General features: G+C 42.5%; 1 protein-coding gene across 1 annotated transcript in view; it reads left to right on the top strand.

The window, feature by feature from the left end:
• The first annotated feature begins 6419 nt into the window (after positions 1 to 6419).
• AFF3 (ALF transcription elongation factor 3) overlaps positions 6420 to 16128 on the top strand; it is a 753993-nt gene continuing 744284 nt past the window's right edge. The window contains exon 1 of the mRNA XM_069757526.1: positions 6420 to 6648. Within this exon, the coding sequence (XP_069613627.1) occupies positions 6596 to 6648 (53 nt within the window). The 5' untranslated portion in view covers positions 6420 to 6595. The remainder of the gene's footprint in view (positions 6649 to 16128) is intronic.

The raw sequence follows: 16128 nt of genomic DNA, 5'->3' as shown, positions 1-16128 counted from the left end.
CCCAATGTGGAGCTTACTCGTTGCCACATGGTTTTTTTTTGCCTTCCTCTGGATCAACATGATAGGGCATGTTAGGTTAGGCTATGGGTTGAACTAGATGGACTTAAAGTCTTCCTTCAACCTTAATAACTATGTAACTATGTAAACCTCCCTTAGTATGCCCAGAGGAAGGGCAGTACAGCAGCCATGGTTTCCCTACAGGTTTTCACCACTGGGGTTTTTTCCTGTCCTGAGTGTTGCTGTATGCTCTTTGTGAGTGATGGGAGGTAACCAGCACATATAAAGCATATAATAAACTTCACACTATTTAAACTTTCCATGATGTGTCTGAGTCTTTATTTTATACTGTTATGCTTGGACAGGACCACATCAGATCATTACTGCCCCTACTGTTGTGAGGGACTCGGTGAGAATAAGTAAAGAGGGGGGCCCGGACTCAGTCTGGACCCCTCACTTGTGCTTCTGCTCACTGGGCCCCAGGGTATAATAAAGTAGTGTGTGCCGGCAAGCCGCTATCAGCGGTGCACATCTCGGCGCTGGTAAGCTTCCTGAGCTGCATGAAACAGATGTGCAGCTCTAAGGGAGTCCCTACGCCTTTTCTGTGACATGCTGATGATGGCGTGTAAGTGATTATTTCATCACGCAAGTGCCGACAGTTACAGGCACCCCTCTCCATGACACCGGAAGTGGAGCTGCGCCTGCAGGGGAGCGTATGTGAGGTAAGTATGAAAAACTTTTTTTTTTTAAATAAAATTAATGAAATGGTCTTGGGGGGAGCAAATGATGATGAATTGAGGGCTTGGGACAGGGGACAGCAAATTAGGAATTGAGGTTGGGGATGGAGAGAGCAAATAATGATGAATTAAGGGTGGAGCAGAGCAAATGATGAGGAATTGAGACTGGAGACAGGGAATGATAATGAACTGAGGGTGGGTGAAAGTTAATGATAATGAATTGAGGGTCGGGACAGCATGTGATTATGAATTGAGGGTTGGTGGTAGAGCACATGATTTCGAATTAAGGGTGGGGGAGAGAAAATGATAATGAATTGAAGGTGGGGACAAAACATTTATGAATTGGAGGTGGGGGAGACCACGTGATGATGAATTTAGGGTGGGGACAGCAAATGATAATGAATTGAGGGTGGAGGGGAGCAAATCATAATAAATTGAAATTCGGGGGAGAGGGTAGCAGGTAAATATAATAAATCGGGGGAGCAAGAGGAACAGAGTGAGGGTGTTGAGGATGCAGGAGTGTTACTGGTATTGAATTAGGATAAAGAGTACAGCTGCTAATTTATTATGTGGGGAAACTGACTGTTTATAGTTAATAGGGGTGCAGTGGTGGATTACAAGTATATTTGGAATGGTGGGTTGCATAATTACTAATTATATATTAATGGGGGGTGCACATCTGTATTCAGCTGCATAGTGTAGAAGTTGGGGAATGTAGTCTGGAAGCGGTGCTCTAGGTAATTGTGTGTTATTTTATGAAAAGTCATATACGGCACTCATAAGACAATGAGAGAGGTGTACAAGTAGGGTATCCGGCCCAATCATACTATCATCAAAACACTTGGCACTCAAATGCAATAGTGCTGAAAATTAAATTTTCTTTTACTTTGCATACATAATTTGTTGAACGTTTTCGGTCTGCACTCAGACCTTCATCAGAACTAAAGGGGATGTACAGAAAGGAAAAGGGGTTTGTCATATAAGTGACTGAATTATAATAAGGTAAAAGAATAATGCAAACAAATCATAATAAACAATACTTTTATTATCGTAAGTAATAAGTCCTGCAGTAATACTCGTGTATGCTAATTGCCCCAGTAACCCTGGAGAGTTAATACCATAATGTCCTGTGGGATAACTAGGAAGAGGGTCCAGTCAGTTATTCCAGCCAGTAATGCCAACAACACCCAACTCCCTGTATCCATTACAGCAAGAGGTAAGGTAAAACGGATACAGGAATGTCCTGCGTGTTGGTGGCATTACTGAGATTTTCTATACATGTCCTTCTGTCCATACCTTTGACTGCACATCAGATAATAATAATAATAATTTTATTTATATAGCGCCAACATATTCCGCAGCGCTTTACAAATTATAGAGGGGACTTGTACAGACAATAGACATTACAGCATAACAGAAATCACAGTTCAAAACAGATACCAGGAGGAATGAGGGCCCTGCTCGCAAGCTTACAAACTATGAGGAAAAGGGGAGACACGAGAGGTGGATGGTAACAATTGCTTTAGTTAGTCGGACCAGCCATAGTGTAAGGCTCAGGTGTTCATGTAAAGCTGCATGAACCAGTTAACTGCCTAAGTATGTAGCAGTATAGACACAGAGGGCTATTAACTGTATAAAGTGTATGAGAACATGATGCGAGGAACCTTATCCCCTCACTCTCCCAGATATAATGTGACCACCCAGGGTCACCACTATCACATTGGATGTCCACACTTAATAATTTAGAATCCCTGCACCCTTCTATGCACTACTGGCAGAACAACCGACAGGACTCTCTCCCCAGTTCTCCCACAGGACATTCCTGTAGCCTTTTTACCTTACCTCTTGCTGTAACCACAAGTTCAGCCTTCTTTTACTGCCTTTGTTTTGACTTAAATGTTTTTTTATCTTGTATTTTTTTGATTTATTACAGAATTATAATGTATTCTTTCTCCAGTATTACTGCAGGACTTACCGTATATACTTGAGTATAAGCCGACCCGAGTATAAGCCGAGGCAGCTACTTTTGTCACGGAAAACTGGGTAAGGTTATTGACTCGAGTATAAGCCGGGTATACATTGTCCCCTGTCCTGCTATGCATGGCTCCCTCTTCCCTGTCCTGGTATGAATACCTCACTCACTGGCTTTCCCTCTCTGGCGGAGAAAATTGCGTGTGAGCCCACGCCAGTTTTTTCTGTGAAATAACCAATTAATTTAACACCTACAGCTCCCAAATTTTACACACAAACACTACTAACATTATTAGTGCGGGATATATAAAAAACTAACGGATATGAAATTGTTTACTGTATGTAAACCATGTCTCATATCCTATCGGGTTCGGTAAGGATTTAGCAAAAGCCGACAATTGAATTACCGGCTTTTCTGCTATCTAGCTCTGTATGAAATAAATATATATATATACTATGTGTAGACATTTATTTTATCTATTCTATTTTAACCTGTCAGCCTGTTAGTGTGATTTTACATTACACCGCACTGAATCGTCAGGTTTTCTAAAGGACACTGGTGCAAGTCACACTGATGGTCCATGTGGTGTGAGTTTTTCTCGCACCCATAGACTATCATTGGCGATTCTCGGCCGATATACAGTGCAAATTGCAGCATGCTGCGATTTCACTCGCAAGTATAATACCGTTGAGAAAAAAACGGATGATGCGAGCTGCCCCATAGATTAACATTGGTCCGAGTGCTATGCGATTTTTTTATCGCATAGCACTGGTCCGTATTACGCTCTAGTGCGACTCCAGCCTTAGAGAGGTATTCACACAGGTCAGGGAACCATCAGACTGAGACCACCTTGACGATCGTTGATGGGCACAAATTTTATGTTAAGCATCTCATATTTTGTCCTAATCCTCCAAAGCCGTATTGCTATTCAAATTTCACATATTCCAAATTGACGTGCTTTAGCATGATAGAGTGCAACCTTTTTTTGTATATTGCTCTGGAGACTAAGTCCAGAAATCACCCTACTGAGCATGCTCGTGATGTGGCGACGTCTCATTGGTGGTCAGTCGTCAGCTGCTCTGGTGATGTGGCAGCTCGGGAATGGTCAACGGGCAAGGTCCTGTCCGACGGGACTTGAGCTTTACGTATAAAAGGCTCTCAGAGGCGCACGCCGATGCGCTGGTATCAACCATTTTACATGTGTGTATGAGACATTGCTACAGTGTGGTCTATGTCAGCATGTGCTCAGGACCAGGATCCAGCCACTGTGCCGGTTATCAGTATTATGTCTCTCTAGTAGATATTTGGAGCTTCTATAACTAATATATATTAGACACACTTAGCATATATGCTTTAGTATTTACTCGTAATCTAACAGCTACCACCTATATCTAAATACTTTTGAGTATGGTTTTTTGATTTTGTACCTTGTCCTGTGGGGTCCCCTACGGTTATTTTGCTTTTTTATTGTATTTTTTAAATTATTGTATTAATAAACATTTGGTTTTTATTTTGGGATCTCTTTGTTCTTCCCACGTGGATTTATGTGGGATTAGTTGAATATACTGATGAAACCAAAGTAGAACTGTTTGGTAGAAACAAAACTTGTTGTGTTTGAAAGAGACAGAATGCTGAGTTGCATCCAAAGAACACCATACCTACTGTGAAGCATGGGCGTGGCAACATTATGCTTTGGGGCTTTTCTCTGCAAAGGGACCAGGATGACTGATCCGTGTACATGAAAGAATGAACGGGGCCATGTATCATGAGATTTTGAGTGCAAACCTCCTTCCATCAGCAGGGGCATTGAAGATGTAACGTGGATGGGTCTTTCAGCATGATAATGATCCCAAGCACACCACCAGGGCAACATAGGAATAGCTTCATAAGAAGCGCATATGAAGGTCCTGGAGTGGCCTAGTCAGTCTCCAGATCTTAATCCCATTGAAAACCTTTGGAGGGAGTTGAAAGTCCGTGTTGCCCAGCGACAGGCCCAAAACATCACTGCTCTAGATATAGATCTGCATGAACCCAACAGAGAACAAAAGCAGCAAATAGTCCAGGTATATAAATATGCAAGAAAACTTTATTAATAATAATACCAGATAAAAATGACAGAAGGAAAAAATCCCTGTGCTACCCTCAGCATGCACCTAAACGGGCAGGGGACAGGTGCCTCCAGTATACAGGGATCCACACAATAACCATAACAGGTGTCTCAAAGCAATCAAGAAATTGCGCCAGACTAACAAAGTATAACTACATAAGATGGACATAAAAGTCCAAGAAGATAAATGAAGGAGCCCATGCACAATAAATATCTCTTGTATACATACCGGTTAGTGTGGAGATCTACCCAATGTGGACTGGCACCTCACCCCTGTCCCCCCCCGACGCGTGTTTCGGCTGATGCCTTTCTCAAGGGGTACGCTGATGTGGTGCTGGGTTCAGTATATAAAGAAGGAAGGGCACAAAATGGTGGGGCTACAATTAGAGAACTAACCAATAGCATCGGCGTACCTCCTTAATCTGCTCCCAGTACACCTGGACGCCACTCAGCAGAAATCACATGGGGCCCCATGCACCTCCGCAACGATAGCGCCATGAGACATGGGGCAGAGGAAGTAATTCCGGAGTGCTATGCGGTCATAGGATGCCCGCACATGCCCATATCGCGCCATTCGGCCATCTTGTTAGAGGCCATACCCCAAATATCCGTGCTGCCATATTGGTGAAGTCTGTCATGTGCGGATAGAGCTGCGCGGCCATATTGGTGAAGACTGTAGCACAAAGCATGGGGGTGGCCATTTTAATGTAGTCAGACATGCGCAGATGGAAACTGTGTGGCCATACTAGTGTAGACCGCAATGCAAGTAATGGGGGCAGACTAACAGGAAACCATAGGTTTACATGGTACTGTAAACCGGATTGAAAACTACTGCGAATCCGCAGCGCCCAATTCGCTGCGGATCCTGAGGCAAATCCGCAAAGTGTGCACATAGCCTAATGGTTGTCAATCAGATTTGACCCAAGCAATGCACGTATAACTAAGAACTAAAGGCTCGATTCATTATAGCAGTTGCGCCTGTTTTTTGTTGAGTTTTTGATGTTTTGCTTTTTGTTATTGCACCAAATTCACCTTTCCATTTGAGCCTTTTTTTTAAAAATCTGTTGGATATGTGTTTGCCAATTTGTGGGGTTTCATGGTTTCCTGATGTTTTCACCTTATTCATTTGCAACTGTTCAAAAAGCCGCAAAACTCATTATTTTTTTGCGACATTATGCAAAACATGACTTTTTGCACAAAAAAAGCATCAAAAATAGTTGAATGAGGAAGCAGAAAACTAATTTTTACTTTGTGCAAAATTCACGAACGATATGCTCCATTTTGATAAATTAGGCACAAAAAAAAAAATCAGAGACCAAAAAAAAAAGTGTCTTAAATCATAAATGATGAATTGGACCTTAAGCTACTAGTATCCTTAGGGGTAACAATGTAAGCAGCTTCAGTCTGAAGAAACCAAGGCTGTTTCTCAAACTAGAGTGGTTTATGTCTGACAGGAATGCGTGTGAGGACATATTGGTGACATTTCCCGCCCATATTGATCCTTCAGCCACAGGAAGATGGAGAGACATTAGAGGGTCAGATGCTGGAGGTTGCACCTGAGATGTGGATGCTGCTGCTTCCTCAGCACAAGGCGGGAGGTGGGGACAAGGAAGAGGGAGACGGAGCAGAGCTGCAGCCTGACAGGAGAGCGTCCTCACAGCTCACTGCTCACACCAGCGGACATAACAGGAGTCTGCTGCACCCTGCAAGTCACTGACGGTGCTGGACAAGTAGCACAGCTGCCACCATGTGAGGCGGCTACTAGTACTTCAGCTGCAGACTATGGACTCCTGTGACTGGGCTCTGCTGCAGGAATGGGAGCTGGATGACTTGTGGTAGGTGCACGTATTATATGGCTGGTCTTTTATTATCCTGTGACCCAGGCATGTTTAGACTTGGTGTTGCCTCAGTCCTCGCACTTCTATGGTGCCAAGAATTGCACACATGCCATTGGCTGGTGCTTCAGGTAAGCGCGGGCATCGGAGGATGTAAATAGTATTTGGTGTGAGCCACCAGAGGGCGCTGTCACCCCTCACTAAACGCTGAGATGCCGAAGTTCTGTTTGTGTGCCAGTCTCCCCATCCATGTAGAAAAGAGCCCACTCATTTATTGCATTTACTTTTTTTTTTTTGCTTACTTTTTGTGTTTTTTTTTGTGTCTGCTTTTAATTTGCACCTTTTCTTTGTCTATAGGACATGTGCTCACACTTTTTTTTTAATGTTCATCATTATGGGTAGAGTTCAGCGCTTCCGGAATATTTTCATCTGATTCATCAGTTGTCAAGGTCATAAAATTCCTTGCAAATTTAACTCCAGTCCCCACCCCTCCTGGAGTGATCATATGTACATCAGATATTTTGGAATAACTTTTGTAAAAGGTGTGATTTTTTGTGCTAAAATGTTTACCCCCGAGGGTGCTGTGCACGTTATGGACCGGGCCAATTTTTACAATTCTGACCACTGTCCCTTTATGAGGTTATAACTCTGAAACGCTTCAACAGATCCCAGTGATTCTGACAGTGTTTTTTCGTGACTTATTTTCATGTTAGTGGTAAAATTTCTTTGATATAACTTGCGATTATTTGTGAAAAAAATGGAAATCTGGCGAAAATTTCACAATTTTTCAACTTTTAACTTTCATGTTCTTAAATCACAGAGATATGTCACAGAAAATACTTAATAAATAACATTTCCCACATGTCTTATTTGCATCAGCACAATTTTGAAATTATTATTATTTTTTTGTTAGGAAGTTATAAAGGTTAAATTTAAACAGCGATTTCTCATTTTTACAACACCATTTTTTTTAGGGACCACCTCACATTTGAAGTCACTTCGAGGGCTCCATATGATAGAAAATACCCAAAAGTGACACCATTCTAAAAACTGCACCCCTCAAGGTTCTCAAAACCACATTCAAGAAGTTTATCAACCCTTCAGGTGCTTCACAGGAATCTTTGGAATGTTTAAAAAAAAATGAACAGTTAACTTTTTTTCACAAAAAAATTAATTCAGACCAAATTTTTTTTATTTTCCCAAGGGTAACATGAGAAATTGGACCCCAAAAGTTGTTGTGCAATTTGTCCTGAATATGCTGATACCCCATATGTGGGGGTAAACCACTGTTTAGGTGCATGGCAGAGCTCAGAAGTGAAGGAGCGCCGTTTTACTTTTTCAATGCAAAATTGGATGGAATTAAGATCAGACGCCATGTTCCGTTTGGAGAGCCCCTGATGTGCCTAAACATTGAAACCCCCCACAAGTGACACCATTTTGGAAACTAGACCGCCTAGGGAACTTATCTAGATGTGTGGTGAGCACTTTGAACCCCCATGTGCTTCACAGAAGTTTATAACGTAGAGCCAGTAAAAATAAAAAATCATATTTTTTTCACAAGAATGATCTTTTCACCCCCAATTTTTTATTTTTCCAAGGGTAACAGAAGAAATTGGACCCCAAAAGTTATTGTGCAATTTGTCCTCAGTACGTCAGTACCCTATATGTGGGGGTAAACCACTGTTTGGGTACATTGCAGAGCTCAGAAGGGAAGGAGCGCCACATTTTACTGTTATGGTTTGCAGGTGCCATGCCCCACTGACAGAGACCATGAGGTGCCAAAACAGTAGAACCCCCCATAAGTGATCCCATTTTACGAACTACAGCTCTCAGTGAATTCATCTAGGGGTGCAGTGATCATATTGACACCTTGGGTCTGTCACAGAATTTTATACCATTGGGCAGTGAGGACAAAATAACTACATTTTTACCACCAAAATTTTGTTTTAGCCAAAGATTTTAAATGGGTAAGAATGGCAACTACCGTATATACTCGAGTATAAGCCGACCCGAGTATAAGCCGACCCCCCTAATTTTGCCACAAAAAACTGGGAAAACTTATTGACTCGAGTATAAGCCTAGGGTAGGAAATGCAGCAGCTACTGGTAAATTTCAAAAATAAAAATAGATCCTCCATACCGTTCATTATTGCCCCATAGATGCTCCATATACAACTGTGCTATATAGAATGCTCTGCACCGTTCATTATGGCCCCATAGATGCTCCATAGAAAGCTGTGCCATATACCGTATATATTGCTCTGCACCGTTGATTATGGCCCCATAGGTGCTCCTTATAAAGCTGTGCCCCATGTATATATATGCTCTGCACCTTTGATTATGGCCACATAGATGCTCCTTATAAAGCTGTGCCATATATATATTGCTCTGCACTATTCATTATGGCCCCATAGATTCTCCTTATAAAGCTGTGCCATATATATATATATATATATATATATATATATATATGCTCTGCACCTTTGATTATGGCCCCATAGATGCTCCTTATAAAGCTGTGCCATATATATATTGCTCTGCACTGTTCATTATGGCCCCATAGATTCTCCTTATAAAGCTGTGCCATATATATATATGCTCTGCACCTTTGATTATGGCCCCATAGATGCTCCTTATAAAGCTGTGCCATATATATATATGCTCTGCACCTTTGATTATGGCCCCATAGATGCTCCTTTTAATGCTGTGCCATATATAATGTTCTGCACCGTTGATTATGGCCCCATAGATGCTCCTTATCAAGCTGTGCCATATAGAATGCTGCTGCTGTTGCTGCAATAAAAAAAAAAAAATCACATACTCACCTCTCTTTGCTCAGGACGCCAGCGCTTTCAATATTTACCTGCTCCTCGTGCGGCTCCGTCTCCAGCACTGACGCTCAGCAGAGGGCGCGCACTGACTACGTCACCGCGCCCTCTAACCTGAGCGTCACTGCTAGAGGACGCTGCAGACGGAGCCGCACCGGACCGAGGAGCAGGTAAATATCGTGCGGCGCTGTATACTTACCTGCTCCTGGCGCGGTCCCTGCAGTCCCTGGCTTCCCCGGCGCTGCAGCTTCTTCCTGTAATTGAGCGGTCACAGTTACCGATCATTTACAGCAATGAATATGCGGCTCCTCCCCTATGGGAGGTGGAGCCGCCTATTCATTTCTGTAATGAGCGGTGCCATGTGACCGCTCAGTACAGGAAGAATCTGCAGCGCCGGGGAAGCCAGGGACTGCAGGGACCGCGCCAGGAGCAGGTAAGTATTACTACACAGCCCCCGCTCCCCCTCCCCTGCTGACCTCCCGGTATATGACTCGAGTATAAGCCGAGAGGGGGACTTTCAGCCCCAAAAAATGGGCTGAAAATCTTGGCTTATACTCGAGTATATACGGTAAATTTGTCCCACAATTGCTACTGAACGTGGCAATACACCATTTGTGGCTGCACAGTGCTACTTAGCCATGCAGAGAGACTAGGGAGGATCGGAGCGCCATTTGCCTATTCAAGTGAATGGGCCTGTGCACATGTAAGTGTGTTTCCACGGACCGTGTGTCCATGGGCAAAACACGCTGACATGTCTATTTTTTAATGTCAGCACTGGCCATAAAACTTCCCGCACACATTCATACACATAACACACATGGATGTCATCCATGTGACACGCAATGGAGTCGGGGAAGAAGCGCTGTTCCCGTCACGGGGTGCTGAACACGGCTCTCCTCATTCTTTTCTGCTCTGCCGGCGATTGGCAGTTACATTTATGTAATAAAAGAGACAACAGGCGGCGGCTGATGGGACTATTACTCCCATCAGCCTACCCCTGCTGCTGATAACAGTGACAACAGGAGCGGCGAATGGGAGTATTCATCTGCTGTTCCTGCGCTGTAAATACAGTAATAAAATAATTTAAAAAAATGGCGTGGGTTCCCCCCCTATTTTTGATAACCAGCCAGACAAAACTCACAGCTGGGGGCTGTAACCCTCAGCTTCAGCAAGGTTGGATATCAAGGATAGAGAGGTCCCCACACCACATTTTTTAACTATTTAAATAAATAATTAAGAAAAAAACAGTAATGCTGCTGCAGTGCAGTATGGCGCAACCTCCAAAAGGGGATGGTGGTGAGGAAAGAGAGGTCGCACACACAGTGTACCACAACTGAGCAGCAGCACAAGTGCCACCAAGTGGCGAAAGAGTGGTCAGACGAGCCAAGTCAGAAACCATCAGGACAAGAACTACCAGCAATACACATGGTCACAGCAATACACATGGTCAAATACAAGTCAGACATCAGAGCCAGACGGGAGCAGATATAACCGAGACGAGAGACAGTAAAACAGGTCAGAAGCCAAGCCTTGTCACATACCTAGAGGTCTAAGAACAGAGAGTGAACACTAAGTCAAAGTGGGAAGGCAAGAAAAGGAAGTCACGGGAGCAGAGTACACAGGCAGAGGACAAACACGGTATTAAGGGGTAAGCTGCTCTAGCCTGGAAGCATGAACTATCACTGACATTTTTCTGCAGGCCACAGCAGACTGAAATAAGCCACACAGCCCCAAAATGAGGCAGAGGAGGTTAACTCCCATATGACCAGACCGGGGAGAAAATAACAAGAAACAAACCCTGGCCTGGATCATGACAAAAACGGCGTGGGGTCCCCTCATTTTTGACAACCAGCCTTGCTAAACCTCACAGCTGGGGGCTGGTATTCTCAGGCTGTTAAGGGGGAATGGATATTGACCCCATCAGCCTAACAATAGCAGCCCGCAGCTGCCCAGAAGAGGCACATCTATTAGGCTACGTTCAGACTAGCGTTGTGCGCCGCTGCGTCGGCGACGCGACGCACAACGCACCGAAAAACGCGGCAAAACGCACGCAAAAACGCTGCGGTTTGCGACGCGTGCGTCGTTTTTTGCCGAAAATCGGACGCAAGAAAAATGCAACTTGTTGCGTTTTCTTGGTCCGACGCTTGCGGCAAAAAAGACGCATTTGTCGCAAAACGCAACAAGCAAAAACGCATGCGTCCCCCATGTTAAACATAGGGGCGCATGACGTGTGCGTCGCCGCTGCGTCGCCCGACGCGGCGCCGACGCACACTAGCACAACGCTAGTGTGAACGTACCCTTAGATGTGCCAATTCTGGCGCTTTCCCTGCTCTTCCCACTTGTTCTGTAGCGTTGGCAAGTGGGGTAAATAATAGTTGTGGGGTTAATGTCACCTTTATATTGTCAAGTGACATTAAGCCCACGGCTTATTAATGGAGAAGCATCTATAAGACACCTATCCATTACTAATCCTATAGTTGTATGGTAAATAAAGACACAGCCAGAATAAATTCTTATTTGAAATAACACTAAACACAGTTTTCCATTTTTATTATTACGTCTAATTCCAGCGAAGTCCTTTATTTGGAAAAAATGACACAGAAACCTTTAATAATCTAAATTAAACCATACTTACAACCTCGCCTAATTCCACCGAAGCCGTCGATCTCCTGTAATAAAAGTAAAATAATAAAACAACAATACACCATACCTGTCCGACGTTGTGTCCAACGCAGTAATCCATGTCTGGGAGATAATTGGTTTTCAACCTGGACAGTGCCAAGCTGCTGGGACCCCGACGTCAGTGACCCGGGTGATGTCATAGAGGTAACTTCCCGTCACTGAGCACCGCTCCCAGCTGGGCTGAGCTGCGGTGACCAGTGAGATCCCCGCTAGCACCGTGAGCGCTCACTGTGCTAGCAAGGATCTCACCGGATCTCATCGCAGCTCAGCCCAGCTGGGAACGGAGCTCAGTGACCGGAGGTAACAGGGTGGATAAAAATCAATGTTTTTTTAAAAAAATAAATAAAAAAAAAAACGGATTTTTTAAATTTAAATCGGATTTTTTTTATTTAAATCGGATTTTTTTTATTTAAATCGGATTTTTTTCAATAAACTGCTTTTTGAGGAAAATATTTTACCATCCAAAGGTTCTTCCATCATGAGATAAAGCTGAGTTGTTTAACTCAGTAGAATAAAGGCTGTATATGTGTAACATTCACAATGCCATGCTCTTCCAGAGGTTTCTGTAGGATTAGCGGGCAGTTTCTCTCCTATATTATCACAGACGCTCGCTTTACTTACGCAGTTCTCAAAACAGAATTTGACTTCGTAGAGGTCCCAGCCTTTTCTTCACGGCAAAAATGTTACAACATGAACAGAGTTGAGAAAAAGACCTTAATCCTATTGTTCTACAAACCTATGAATACAGAATCAACCCCTTCAGTGCCAAGTCCAAGAAGTTAGACAATATGTTTCTGATTGTTTGGAGTGGAATAGATCTGCACAACACAAGAAGAATGTGAATCTAAGTGTGAGGAGAAAGGGCAAGCAGACAAGAAAATGAAAGTGAAACTTTGAGCACAATACTGCAGCATAGCCACAGACAGACAAGTCTGGATCTGTTTGTGTGTACGATCTGATGTTTATTACATTCTTTCCTTATAATGGCAGCAGGCCATAAAAGAGACCCAGTTTGGGAATATTTTAATGAAGCTCCTTCGCCTATCAGTAAGGCAGGCATGCGTGCAAAATGCAAACGATGCAACAAAGAGATGGAAGGCCTGGTGGCGTGAATGAGGCAACATCATGAGAAGTACGTTGATGAAGATGTCCAAAGAAACACTTCTGAACAGGCAGGATCTTCAGGTTGGTAAACATTTTTATTGAATCCTATTTCTAAAGACTGAACTGTCATGTGAGAAAAATTATATTTCTTATTATTACTGCATGTTACTGTCATTTGGTACAGTTATGAAGAAAAACAAATATTCCTTTTGGGGCAGGGGCAGTGATGTGTTGTGTACAATAAGCAGAAATTGTATAAACAATAAAATAACAGCATTGACTTTTTTTGTTTAGGGGAATTCATGGATTCTGGAAACTATCCACCTCCAAGATCACCATCATCCTGTTCTACAGTTTCAGAGTTATCCATCCAGGATAGTGCTTCATTAGCAGCAGCATCATCATCAGGCACCCACAGCCACATATCACCATCACCCAAAAGGAAGAAAAAACCTTTACCTCCTGGAACCACCATAGATAGGTTTGTGATAAGAACTAGCAGATTAGAAAAAGAGTTGATTGATGAAAAAATTGCCCAGTTTATTTATGCAACGAACTCTTCTTTCCGTCTGACTGAGAACCCACATTTCATTAATATGGTTCAGTCACTGAGATCAGGATACAGTCCACCCAGCAGAGCTGATGTTGCAGGGAAACTGCTGGATCAAGTGTATGACAGAGAAATGGAGCAATGTGCAACAGCTCTGGAGGGTAAAATTGTTAACCTAAGTATTGATGGGTGGAGTAATGTCCACAATGATCCTATTGTATGTGCTTGTATAACAACAGAAGAAGGTAAAGTCTTCCTTGCACAAACAACTGATACGTCAGGAAATGCACACACAGCAGAATACTTACAAGAAGTGGCAGTAAAAGCTATAACGACATGTGAACAAAAATTCAAATGTCTAGTACGCAGTTTGGTCACTGACAATGCTGCAAACGTATCCAAGATGAGAAGAGATTTAGAAGAGCAGGGAGGGAATACAAAGCTGCTAATAACATATGGTTGCAGTGCTCATTTGCTGCACCTCTTAGCCAAAGACTTAAGTGTTCCAGAAATAAAGGCTAATGTTGTTGAAATTGCTAAAGACTTCCGTAATAATCATTTTGCTGCAGCAGCTCTGAAAAGGATGGGTGGAACCAAGCTAACGCTCCCACAAGATGTTAGATGGAACTCTGTGGTGGACTGTTTTGAGCAGTATATCAAAAACTGGCCTATTCTGATGACACTTTGTGAAGAAAATCGAGATAAAATAGATGGCACTGTCACGGCCAAAATCCTCAACATTGGGCTTAAGAGAAATGTTGAACATATGCTGAGCTTCCTGAAACCCGTCTCTCAAGCTTTAAACAAAATACAGAAAAATAGCTGTTTTATTGCGGATGCTGTTGAAATTTGGAAGGCACTGAGTGAACACTTAAAAACAGAACTACACATGGACAGAATTAAATTACAAGCAGTAAACAAACGAATGGGACAAGCACTGACTGCAGCTCATTTTTTGGCAAATATTGTCAATATCCAATATCAGGGTCAAAACCTAAGTGCTGAGGAAGAGGAGTTAGCTATGACATGGGTATCCAGCAATCATCCATCTTTAATGCCAACTATAATAAACTTCAGAGCTAAGGGGGAACCATTCAAGAAATATATGTTTGCTGAAGATATTTTAAGGAAGGTCACACCAGTAAACTGGTGGAAGTCACTTAAGCGCTTGGATTTAGAGACTGTTCAAGTAATGATTTCACTTTACAGCAGTAGCTTCTTCTGCAGGCGTTGAAAGAATATTCTCTTCCTTTGGACTCATTCATTCTAAATTGAGAAATCGGTTGGGACCCAATAAAGCAGGAAAGCTTGTTTTTCTTTTCCAGATTATGAATAGGAACAAAGAAGAAGATGATGATGAAGATGACGACAAGTGAGCTACAAAGGACAGCAGGGACAGTAGTATTTAAGTTTTTCATGTGTCGGCTGGGCTGACAGTCTAAGTTTCTTATAATATATATATATATTTTGTTTAGCCAAATTAGTTAACAAACATGGATGTTTGTTTAAGCAAATAACTTATGCTGTAATGTTGTTATTGTTTCAGTTGAATAAATCTATTTAAATTGTTATTAAGGTCAGGATTATTTTTCTCCTTCCTAAGTACAACAGAACAGTGGTGTCCAAATATGAATGATTAACCCATTAAACTGGGGAGAAAAAAGTAATATAAAAAGTGATTCTAAAAATCTTCATCTACTTGCATGTTAAAGTAGCAAGAACTAGTTTAGGTAGAAACTTTGATTTAAATCACTGATTTAAATCAAGCCTTACTGACTAGTGATTTAAATCGTGATTTAAATCGTGATTTAAATCAGTTAGATTTAAATAAAATCCACCCTGGGAGGTAACCTCTATGACGTCACCCACGGTCACTGATGCTGCATTCCCAGCAGCTCATTCACCAGTGGTTTTCAGCCAGGACGGTCGCATCTTAGCACCGTCCAGATTGAAAACTAATTATCCCCCAGAAATGGATTACTGCGTGGGACACAAAGACAGACAGGTATGGTATATTGTTGTTTTATTATTTTACTTTAATTACAGGAGATCGACGGCTTCGGTGGAATTAGGAGAGGTTGTAAGTATGGTTTAATTAACATTATTAAAGGTTTCTGTGTCATTTTTTCCAAATAAAGGACTTTATTCTGGCTGTGTCTTTATTTACCATACAACTATAGGATTAGCAATGGATAGGTGTCATATAGACTCTTCTAATAGAAGATGTGAATTTTCTGGGCAGCTGCGGGCTGCTATTTTTAGGCTGGGGGGTTCAATATCCATGGCCCCTTACCAGCCTGAGAATACCAGCCCCCAG

This window comes from Ranitomeya imitator, chromosome 3, assembly GCF_032444005.1.
Source record: "Ranitomeya imitator isolate aRanImi1 chromosome 3, aRanImi1.pri, whole genome shotgun sequence".
NCBI lineage: Eukaryota > Metazoa > Chordata > Amphibia > Anura > Dendrobatidae > Ranitomeya > Ranitomeya imitator.
The sequence above is the reverse complement of the archived record's forward strand: the minus strand, read 5'-3'. Positions and strand labels throughout refer to the sequence as shown.